The sequence below is a fragment of the Amphiura filiformis genome, chromosome 13, assembly GCF_039555335.1.
Source record: "Amphiura filiformis chromosome 13, Afil_fr2py, whole genome shotgun sequence".
Lineage (NCBI taxonomy): Eukaryota > Metazoa > Echinodermata > Ophiuroidea > Amphilepidida > Amphiuridae > Amphiura > Amphiura filiformis.
The window spans coordinates 3,632,195-3,644,645 of NC_092640.1; the positions used below are offsets into that span (position 1 = coordinate 3,632,195).

The 12,451-nt window shown below is 37.1% G+C and overlaps 1 protein-coding gene across 2 annotated transcripts in view; it reads left to right on the forward strand.

Annotated features, from left to right (window-relative positions):
* Window positions 1-12,451, forward strand: part of LOC140167902 (gamma-aminobutyric acid type B receptor subunit 2-like) — an 87,446-nt gene that overhangs the window by 19,345 nt on the left and 55,650 nt on the right. The window contains exons 13-18 of one of the 2 annotated variants that reach the window (XM_072191191.1): window positions 142-249; window positions 1,491-1,613; window positions 2,454-2,600; window positions 3,110-3,298; window positions 4,102-4,254; window positions 5,849-6,791. In XM_072191191.1, the coding sequence (XP_072047292.1) occupies window positions 142-249; window positions 1,491-1,613; window positions 2,454-2,600; window positions 3,110-3,298; window positions 4,102-4,254; window positions 5,849-6,007 (879 nt within the window). In that variant the 3' untranslated portion in view covers window positions 6,008-6,791. Of the gene's footprint in view, window positions 1-141; window positions 250-1,490; window positions 1,614-2,453; window positions 2,601-3,109; window positions 3,299-4,101; window positions 4,255-5,848; window positions 6,792-12,451 lie in introns of those variants that run through there. The other variant, XM_072191190.1, reaches the window with a different exon arrangement.

Genomic DNA, 12,451 nt, shown 5'->3' on the forward strand with positions numbered 1-12,451 from the left:
ATAATTTCACTACAGTTAAATCTTGAAAAGAAGTAATATTACGCATGCAATTTTTCAAACGTTTACTTGAATGTTACATATAAAATTATATCTTCATAATTATTAAACCTACCATATTCCTTTTCTTTTCTAAAAAATCAGCTGAATGTGTGGGCGTTGTCTGTTGGGTTTGTATTGTCTTTTGGTTCCATGTTTAGTAAGACGTGGCGAGTATATCAGATAGCAGCTTTCAAAAGTCCGAAAAGAAAGGTATGCATTTTCATTTTGTTTAATTAATCTTTGGAGGAGCTATATTATGCAACGTTTAAAGTAATACTGATCTGAAATATCCGTGGAATGAGAAATTACCATATCGTAATTTTTGCAGTTTTGAGAAAATGGCAAAATACTGAAAATGACCTGGGCGGGCTACTAGTGGTGGTTCTGATAAATAGCAACATTATTTCTGTGATCGGTTTGTAGCATTATACCAAAAATAAAAGGATAAAGCAATTACTAGGCGTGGTTTTATAGGGGCACACAGTGGAAAAAAGACCATGATACGTGTTTTTGAATCCTTTTTGACGTACTGAAACTAAATTTAAAATAGATATAAAAGGTTTATTTTTTGATGGACCACAAAAAAAAGTATTGTTTACAATTACGTCAGTCATTCATTACACTACAATTTTTACTCCAATATGATCTCTTTCAATACTTTTTTATTATGATAAAGTAAATCTTCCAGACCATCTATACTGTACGCAAAAACAAATAAGTAGCCTTAATGATGCAAGTTGAGGGTTTCGTCGGGTATGCCGTCGGACAAGTATAAAACTGCCAAGTTCTCTCCAGCATTAGCATGATTAGGAAGTGTCAAAAATACTCTGATGGGGTTTGCCAGATATGGGTATGAAGGGAGATCAAGTGAGAGAGTTGGTGCAGCGGTAGTTCCCTCGCCTTGCACCACTGACGTCCCAGGTTCAAGCCCCGACCGTGTCCAATGACTGTATGTGCATTTGATTTATCCCGTTTCCATGCTCGCTCTCGCAGGTTTTCTCCGGGGTCTCCGGTTTCCTCCTGCTTCAAAAAATCAGTAAAAATTTAGACCATAAAAGTGGGATCAAAAAATTTTGATGTCCGAGGTTCCATCTTTTTCAACCCCCTTCACACCTTTACCTCTGACTTCTTCAGGACCAAATGATTTGGAGCTCTGTATGAGCTCTGCCCCAATATTGTTGAAGAAGTCAGAGTTAATCTGACGAAAGCTTGACAATTTTATACACGTCCGACGGCGTACCCGACCATCAGTTCGTATTGTGTGATTGTTCACTCGATACTTTACTACTTTTAAATACTCACCCTTCGGTTTCCGGTAAGATACTACCCATATCATGCAGTACGTCAAGAAAGATAATTTTGCCAAATAATATTGCTCATTTTGTTCTTGAAGAGGGTTAAGGTTGACTTTTAAATGGCCGCTTCATTATGATCATATATTTCTTAATTAGGTGATTACTGATCAACTGTTGTTTAAGATGGTGGCGGTGTTATTGCTAATTGATGTTGTCATCCTCATCGCATGGCAAGTAGTTGATCCAATGAAGATAGCCGTGAGGCAATTGCACACAAGGGTAAGCTAGAATATTTTCTTATGACAAAACATATTAAAACAGTGTGTATCAAAATAAAGCAAACAGTTTGAAAAATGCCATTTGATGAAAAAGCATGAGGTATTTGGTCAAAAGACTCTAGTTAATAGCTGCACAATATGTTGTCCTGACTCCTGCCACAACTGTAAAATCACGGATGTGTTACCATTAATAAGGACAGTTGGCTATATTTAAGAGCCGAGTAAAAATCAAAACAACATGAAAATCACATGTTTAACCATTTTCTTTACAGTAATTATTGACAGAACACCTTGCAGAATTGTTTGGCATTCGTGTGGTTGCTTTCGCCGGGGCTTTCGCCCACCCCCCCCCCCCCCCCCATCCCTACAAATGTGCACTTTGCGAGTGTAGCGATTAAAAAAAAAATTGTGTTTTTATGATTTATCGGGCAACAGAGGCAAAACTTGCCCATTTGACTCATTAGGTGTGACTGCCATCTTAAGGAGAGCAGCGGACATGTGGAAGACTATTGTTAGTATACTGTAAAGGAAGTGGTGAAACACGTGATTTTCATGTTGTTTTGATTTTAATTGACTTTGAGCAACTGCATTTTTACTGAGTCCGTATTAGTAGTAATTAATAGTAATGGTTTCATCAACATCATTTTGTCAGGTACCCGAATGCACAGCTCATAGTGCATGCATCATAGCATTATGAACGTTAATATAATGGGGAGAGATAAATTATTCTATAACTTCAGTAATTATCTGAAATAAGTTCAAGTCAAACGGTGAAAGAAACACAAAGTACTTTTTCAGAGAAATAGTTATTAAGCTATACTTTTCTCTGTTTTATCGTCAGGACGATCCTGCAACTCCGAATCAGCTTATATCCCCATACATTGAACTATGCGAAAGTGACTACATTATTTACTGGTTACTAGCCCTCTATATCTACAAAGGAATTCTTCTGATATTTGGTGCTTTTCTAGCATGGGAAACGCGAAAGGTAGGCATAGTAAAATATTCCATGAATTATGTAGCACTAGTGAGATGCCCGTGCTTCGCGTGTGCCTCCACTAGCTGAGTAGACGGGAGCAAAAAAGGAAGGAATCACAGGTAGTATGTGAAATACAGAATAATTTGAAACGCATGAATTGTTATAATGCTTTGCTGCTGTACACGCGGGTATGGTGCGATCGATAATAACTAGCGGTCATTTCGGGCTATGTCATGTCGCACTCTGCCATTTACCTCTGCGTGCTCCTTTGTAATTTGCAACTTTTATAAATACACCAAATTTAATTTACTGGTAAAAATCTAGAGCTTTTGGTAACAAATGTGATATCAAATTGGATATGCATACAAGAAAAGTATCTGTGCACCTCCGTTGCATTCATATTGTCATAACATGAGCTGATTTAGATTTATGACTGGGTACATAAGTGACTTTCTTTTTGTGTCGTGTTGTTTGAGATTTTTGTTGTTGTTTTTTATCTTAACCATTATACCTTTCAGGTAGCTATTGCCGCCCTCAACGACAGCAAGTTTATAGGCATCAGTGTTTATAATGTGATCATCCTGTGTACAATTGGAGTGACCGTCAGCTTTCTTATTGGTGATGACCCGAAAGCATTGTACCTATTTATCTCTGGAATCATCATCTTCTGTAACACAGTAACACTGCTTGTGATCTTTATTCCGAAGGTGAGAGCTATACTCTTCGATATACGATAAGTGCTTTAAACGATATTGATTGGCCAATTTTGAAGTAAAACCAACTTTGAAAGGACATAATTCCTATTCTTTTGTGTAATAGCCGAAAATGGCTTTTCCTAAATTCAAAACAAAACCATGTCCCCCTCCTATATCACGTATTGTAAAATAACGAAAGCGAGGACGCGAAGGGCGTGGTACATAATGTTAACCCCATCAGCGGCAGGAAATAGCCAATTGTAGGAAAGGTCTGTTATTGATGCAATCATGGTAATTATATGGGACCATATCGTCTTTATATTTCGACTGATTTCTAAGACAAATGAGATGATATATACATGGGCGTAGATCCCGGGGGATGGGGGATAAATCCCCCCCCCCCCCATATATTGCCAGGGGGATGGTCCATACAATCATCACCCCCAATGTTGACGCCTGTATGTGGGTTTCTGACCAAATTGAACTCATATTTGGCCATTTTAGCCCCAAAAGTGCGAATTTTTGCCGGCTTCGCGCGAATTTATTCCACTTTTGCACCATATTTCATTATTTAGCTTCAATATGGCAAATATTTTCACGCGCTTCGCGAACATTTGTACCATTAAAATATGCTGTCGCTAAAAGGTGCTTGATTCACTATACTTCAAGAAATTGTTTCCAACCCCATCCCCCGCCCCCAATGTCAAAAAGAAATCTACGTCACTGGAAATAAACCAATAGCGGATCGCACACGTGGCTCCACTCTCAAATAATACAACTTTCCTGGTGACAATCTCTATCGCGTTATGTTGCAGATTCTGTCTGTATGGAAACATCCTGAAGGTAAAAGCATCTCATCAATGATGACATCAAGACGCCAAAACAAACCTTCTTCTGCACGAAATGAATCAGTGCCCATTCATAACTTAACTGAAGAAAATGATATCTTGAAGGCCAAGGTATCAGAGGTACGTTGTAACATGCAAGAAAATAGTAAACACTATCGATCGATACGTTAAAACAACCAAACACATTTAAAAGAATCTAAATAGTTACAGTTTGTCCACTTTGAAGTACGATGTAAGGTACGCACATTTTGCGTAAGCCTATTGTGCGTCGCGTAATAAGACGCTCATACATTTGTGTGCGCCTAGATATGTGTTAATTCCTTTTGACATTACGGCGCGCTGAAACTGTGTAATACAATGCGTACTTTACTTTGTATATACTTCAATGTGGACAAACTGTAGTCTATTTTGAATGGTCAGTTGCTGTTATACAATTCTTAAACACTTAAAAACGTTCCTGCAATCTTATTGGTTCTTACCCAGCTTTACCCGTGTGATATGACACGATATCACACCGGTCAGCGCGTATGCGTCAACGCGATACGCGTACTCGCTATTTGGACCAATCGGAGGTGCACAGCAACAACAAGACTGATCGATTTTAAGCTCTAGGTAATTCCTTGCAAAATGTAGGTTTAATTTGATTAAAATTTGTATGATATTTTTATTTGAATTGAAGTGTTTAAGAATACGCGTACTCGCTATTTGGACCAATCGGAGGCGCACAGCAACAACGAGACTGATCGATTTGAAGCTCTAGGTAATTCCTTGCAAAATGTAGGTTTAATTTGATTAAAATTTGTATGATATATTTATTTGAATTGAAGTGTTTAAGAATGAGAATAAAGGTATTGTTTTTAGCCGCTGTCGTGCATCTATCGTCTCATATAACACGGACGACATCGTTATTTTTGATGTCGCCCGTGTTATATGAGACGATAGATGCACTCCAGGGGCTAAAAACAATACCTTTACTCTCTAATATTACATGCCTATGAATGTGCTAGTACAAATTTTGACTTCTCTATTTCACGAGGCGTAGCCGAGTGAAATAGATCAGTCAAAATTTGACCAAATGATATATTTTTACTATTACACGAATATTGGCATGTAATATTTGTTTTATATCATGATATCACATGGTTTCTTTTCATGCCATGTGATAGTAAAAACTATCACACGGCTAAAGACACTGTAATCATGATATAATTATTATTATATACCGCATCTAAAGATTCCCGTCATCTGATTGGTTAAAAGAGCGGGCATAGTTTTGACTATGCCCGCAAAAGTAACTATTCCCCGGGCATAGTTCTGCGTGTGCGTTGTTCCCAGCGTAAAATGATATTACGCACGCGTTAATGTTTTCGCGCGCTAAAATTACGCGGATAACGCAGATTGTAATGATCTGTGCCGTTCGCCTTGAAATTATTAATTTCTCTTCCCAAAATCGATGCTTTTAACCAAACAGATGACAAGAATCTTAAGATTTGGTATATAAAACAAATATTGACTGCTTAATATTCGGGGCACAGTTAAAATTATAGGCCCTCGTTGATGTCAAAACCATGACTATGCCCTCAGCTTCGCTTCGGGCATAGTCATGGTTTTGACATCACCTCGGGCCTATAATTTTAACTGTGCCCCTCATAGCAGTCAATATTTGTATACTGTTAGCCATCTATTTATCATAATTGTTTTGTTTCCGTTACAGTTAAACCAAGAGCTCGAAGAGAAAAGACAAGAAAGTTGTTGTGAGATGGGATGTTTGTCTTTAAGATTGGCTTGCTTTACTTCTGCTAAAGATCATGACCACAATAATGACAATGACAACAATAACGAAAGAAATAAGAATACTGACAGTAATATATAAGCATTCATATATAGTTGTTAACTTATAAGTTTCAAAGATTACCATTGGTTTCTTTGATTTGTCGAACCTTTGCACATTAATTATTGCAAATGTTCAGTAGATTCTAAGGTGTAAATTATAGGCAAGGTGACATGTGTTTACATTTTTTGCGCCCTCTGTTGGTCTGACTGAGATAATTACTCCAGGGCAAAAGCCACTATGAAAAAGTTGATTACATGGTTATAGATCAAAAATGGCATGTTAGCTTCGTTCCCGGAACGCGACGTCATACCGTAAAATTCCGTCTACAAGCATATGCCTCTAAACGAGGTTTTTTGACATAAGAGACAAGAGGCAGACACTCTCAACAAAAACGTTATTTGGAGTTTGAACAGCTATATTACTTATAAAGGCGGCTGTACAAACATATATATTTGTAAGACCAATCTATTGCGATGTTTTTGAGAAGGGTATTGGTATTTCATATCTTTCGTTAAAAAAATCCTCTTTTAGAGGCATATATGCTTCTAGACGGAATTCTACGGTATGTGGTTTCAGTGTCATATAATTGGTTTTGCTGATATTTACTGATAATATGTTTGCACTGACCAATTACTGATTTCATTTCGTTCATTGATAATTAAGCAAACAAATGTGCTAATATGAGAAGAGTATAATTGTAATGTCGTCCATAAATAGATTAAAGCTTAATACGTGAAAAATATGTGGAAACAACATCATTTATATAAAGTATAGGCTAAACAGTAGAGGTCCCAATATATAACCTTGGGGGACACCGCATATAATATCGATTCACACAAGTTATAATATACATATTGTTTCCTGTTACTTAGGGGTTACTACACCCATTGCATATTTTTGGTTTTTTTTTGGCATTTGTGAAGCAATGAGAAAACAATTGAACAAAATGCAAAATGCAGGGGCAAATCTTCTCGTTCTATTGGTGGCATCGGTATCAATGTAGCTTACATGCTTTTAGAGGTAGAAGCCAAAAAGTGGTACATCAGGCATGTACCACTTTCTACCTTTAAAAGCATGTAAGCTATATACATTGATACCGATGCCACCAATAGAACGAGAAGATTTGCCCCTTCATTTTGCATACCGCTTTGTCCAATTTTTTTCTCATTTATTCGCAAAATGCAAAAAAAACCCGCAAAAACAATGCAATGGGCGTAGTACCCCCTTAATCTAAGTAATCCCTACACTAGTTCATGCCGCGGAAACTGTAGTGTTCTAATATATGAGTTATGTATATAGCATCAAAAGCTTTTGAAAGTTTTGACAATACTAATACTAGTAGTTTCATCTTGTTCTGTCGCATTGTTAATTTATCCCTAAATGTATAACGTATAATGGCCATAGGTAGAATGATTGCAGCGGAAGCCAAATTGATTATCATTAAAGGAAGGTGACCTGATATATTTGGAAAATCAAATTCTTTAAAACTTACGTATAACATAAAATGTAATCCCTTTCATGCACTCATGCAAAATTAACATGAAAATGTTTTTTGTAAATGTAACTAATTCCTAATGGAATTAGCGACATTTATACAGCGTGATATTGGTAGTCTACAGTGTTTTTATTAATGATAATCATCATGATCATGTAATATATTGATTTCCAGTGAAAGGCCCTATTTTTCTCATAAACATATTGAAATTAGAAGTTCCAACTCAGTGTATTTCCGAAGATATCATCAAAAAAACTGCCTAATTAGTCTTAAATGTGGTATACCATATTTGAGACTAATTCGGCAGTTTTTTGATGATTTCTTCGGAAATATACCGATTTCGAACGCGAAATTTCAATGTTTATGAGAAAAATATGAGCTTTCATCTGATACCAAAATCAGCATTTTGATGAGGTAAAGTGGGGGATGAGATTGTCAATCAGGTTACCCACCTTTAAGTATTTTGTGACTGTCAATATAACCAACACATCTGTTAAAACCAATCTTTCAAGTATCTTCGAAAACCAAAGTAGTATCGACACTGGGCGATAATTTGAAAACACTTCAGCATCTTCTTTTTTCCATATTTTTGTATATTGGTATTATTGTGGGGTTTTTTGTTGCTGTTTGTTTTGTTTTTTTGTTTTTTGAACAATACCTGTTGTGATAGTTATAACCTGTTATTTTGAGTACTTATTGTTATATGCTTTTATTGCTCAATTATAGTTGTTTAAATTTTCTGCTATTTTAAGTGGGGGTTGTAAATGGTTTTTTGATGGTATCTATTTTGTTCCATTGATTATTGATTGCAAATATTGTTAAATATTGTAAAGATTTGATTATGTTCATTTCATGTTTGCTGTAATTATAATGGAATCAAGGAAGAACAACTTTTTTATTGTTGAATGAAATCCGTGATTAAGTAAATATACTATATTTAAGAAATAGAGCTTATATTATGCATTGATTTGAGCTGTTAAATATTCATATACTAACGGCTGGAAAAGAATTTGTTTAGTAGTGTTATATAAAGACTGCACAAAAGGTAACGCAGCTGTTATAAATATGTCTATAGCGTCAGAACTATTTCAACATAGAAAGAAGGATGATTTATTTACGCGTATCTTGGTAGCCCATTTGTCCAATTTCTTTCAATATTAACAACACAGCAGTGTTTTTAAAGACAAATACCCGAATTTAAACGTTGCAGCGATATATTTGTATTGATTTGAAGTCAGCGTGGAGATGAATGGAGGGTTTTACGTGCCACAATGCTTGCGTAATAACCATTGATTGCTGTAAACTGCAACTTTCATATTTTGGTATTTTTTTCTTTAAATGCACTATTGTTACCTTTTGTGCAGACTTTATATAAAACATATATTGCCTGCATATGTGTGTGCATTATTTTGTATACATATATCACTCTGTTAAGTTTGGATTATCCCATTCAGTTGGCTTCGCCTAGTGAAATGGAATAATACAAATATGGCATTATATATACTATACTATACTTATAATATAGTACACTTAAAGGAGGATTTCGTGATCCTATCATCCTCTTTTTGTGACATTTTTCAGTAGATATCCACAAAAAAAGCTTATTCCCAAAATTTGAGTTGATTCCGATTTTGCGTTTGCGAGTTATGCATGATTATGTGTATTACACTGCTCCATAGGCCACTGTCGTAATTTCGTTCTGGTATACCAGAACGAAATTCAAGTGTGACGATATTTTTACTAAACGAATTAATCTGCAAGAATTTTGGTACATAAACATTATGTAGCCAGAGGTTTCCAGTGGTATAAAAATCTCAACTTTTTTTGAAAAAAGTGGGGGGATGAGGCTGTGGATCACGAAATGCCCTTTTAAACTTAATTTAAGAAATATAATACTATACCGTATACTGTGATATGTACTATGTATAATGTACTGCACTATATACCACGTGTAACAATAATTCCTCTATAAATGATAACTTCTACACATGTATGCAGAATTGATAAGGGCGTGCATGTATATTAAAGCCATATTATAACATTTGCTGAGGAGGACGCCCTCGCTGGTTTTTTAAAATTCATTTTTTACATGATTATATTGTACTTTATTAAACCAATATACCCTGCAAAAATCAAGACTCTAGGTGCTGTAGGTTTGTCAAAATTCGAGATTTTGAATAAAACGATGGAATCGTCGTTTTATTATTACGATGGAATTATCAGTCGAACGCATACACGATGTTCATAACACACAGTACGTACACGGCATGCGGGACGGTGATCTACACAACAAAGGGTCGTACTATAACATGACCGAAGGAGTGTACGTATTGGCGATATAATTATGCGCTGGTAGTAAATTCCAATTTTCTTTGCTTTGCCGTAGTTGTTCGGCTCAAAAATAAAAGGGGATATATCTGACAGTAGAAACTAACATTTTATGGCAAAGAAATGCTAATCTATTTTGTATGTAAATGTTATAATATGGCTTTAAATGAGGTGTGTCTGTGCGGCAGCTGCGCCCAATATAATGCTCGCTGACGTCACTGCCACGGTAAAAAATGGTATAATAACTTTTATAATTTGTTAGTAATGTAAAAACCTTTCAAGTTATTATTAAAAGTCAAGGGGAACTCAGAACTTGAGGACCCTTTATACTATAATTGGTTTTGAAATCTCCGGGAGGCGCGAGATGTGATAGTAGAGAGCTTGCGAAATGAAGTTACTTTAACTTTAACTTTAACGTCTAGAGGATTATAGAGGATTATGTATTCAAAACCACCTTGGTTTTGAATACATAATCCTCAATCCTCTAGACGTTAAAGTTAAAGTAACTTCATTTCGCAAGCTCTCTATTGTCGTCACGTACAAACCGTCTACAATTATAACGACACTAAACCCTACAAACAAGTTGGTATAAGATTAAAGAAACTTTGAACATGAACGTTAATGTTCAAATCCTCGATGAATGGCTGCTGATTCCTTATAAACAATAGGTTCGTTGAAATTGTTTCTTCATGATCTCACCCTGGCAAAAGAAAATCGGCAGTGTCAAAACAAGCAATTCTTAGCTTAGCATTATTACTGCAAGAACAACGGTATGTTGCCCGAGCCGGTCCAGTGCCATATGTTCTTCATGAGAATTTTATGAAAACGTGTCCAGTTTCTACAGCTATCTTTTGTGGTGAAACTCTTAAAACTAATATCAAGTGTAAAGAACGAGGAAAAACTTTGCGCCATTTTCAACCAGGTAAAAAAATGTTCGTTAGCATGTTAGTTGGCTATGGCTGTTCTACAATTCGAGGGTTGACAAACAGAAGGCCTTAACTCACTTTTGGCCATTTTGAGATTTGGTACCAAATAATCTGTAATACCACAGCGCCAATAAAAGGATTAGGGATTAATCTAATGGGATAATCACAACCAGGCACATGTAGCTTCCACGAGTGCAGAGACAGAGAGAGAGAGCCCATCCAGGCTCAGTGCACCTTAAGGGCACACAACTATGAATCAACTGGCGTAACTACCTCTTTTCTCTTTTTGTCTTTTAAAGAAAAAAAAGATCACTTTCCTCACAAGGAAGTGAGGATAACACTACTAAACAACTACTACTAACAACTGACTTGCAGAAACCAATCTAACAGCTTATGTGAATGAAGACACTGTTGGTTTAGAACACTCAAAATAGGCAATGTGCCAACAGTCAATAACATCAACAGTTCAAGAGTCTTTTTGTCTGCAATGACAAACTGACATTCAACATGAATGTAAAATGGTTCAAAGTTCAAAGAAATAAACGTCAGTTCCAGAGTTTTCTTTTAGAATTCCAAATGACATACGTAAATCAGTTCAAAGTTCAATGAAGTGACCATATAGGAGGACACCGATGATGGATTAATGTCATAGTACACAGTGACCTGTCCATTTAGTTTAACACAAAGTCTTTCAGGTGCTCAGGAAGTTTGTGAGGGCGCGCGGAACGCCTTTGTGTGAGCAATGGTGGCATGATCTCAGGGCCAACCATACTAGCTTGGGGGATACTTTCACTAACCTCACTGCTGTTACCGGTACATGGATTAGACTGTGCAACCAAACCGGAGGTATTGCTGGAGCTATGACCGCTATCGCGCAAGGGATTGCGAGGATCTGACTCAGAACTGGGGTGCGAGTGATTAGCATTCCTGGGCAGGGGGTCACAAGTAGCAGGTGTGGACAACTCGCCAGGTATGAAAGGAGGCTCTGGAGGAGTACATTCAGGGACCACTTCAACAAACTCGGAATCCTCGGTGGGTGGAGACGACTTGGGAAAGGGACGAGAATCCAGGTCAGGATAATACTGGACCTTAAAGCACTCAGATTTCTTGATACGATAAGAAGTATTCCGAAGCTGAGAACCCACAAATTTGCGGATGTTGCACCATGGGCCTTCGATAGTAGTGACTAAGTAGCGATCTCTAGCATGAGATTTCTTGCGATCTGAGTAGAGGTAGACAAGATCACCAACCTCCAACTCTGCTGCTGGGAAGGCAGAGGCTAATGGGGCCTTTGAATGAGCACTATGTGGGTGGTTGGCTTTTCGCAAGGCATGCTGGGCCTGAATCATTTGACAATCAGTGAAAGGAACCTGCTCATTGGTAAACTGGTCTCGCTGAAACCACATCTCACGGGCTGAAAGACCTCGGGATCTGATGCGAGTATTAAGGGCTGCAGTAGCAATGGCAAGTGATAATGCTGTAGCCGGACCACCTGTAGAATCTTGTCTGAGCAACTCATCTTCAAGCTCAAGAATGGCTTTCTCAGCAACAGGATTCTTGTTATTATTTTTAATACGACCGATCTCAACCGATAGATGGTAACGTGTGAGAAGTTTGTCATTGGTGAGTAGAACAAACCCTGGTGCTGGGTCAGTACGAATGACTGCAGGGGGGCCATCAAGTGGACGAAGTTCAATGCACAATTGAATCAGGGCATCACGCAACGTGCCATGT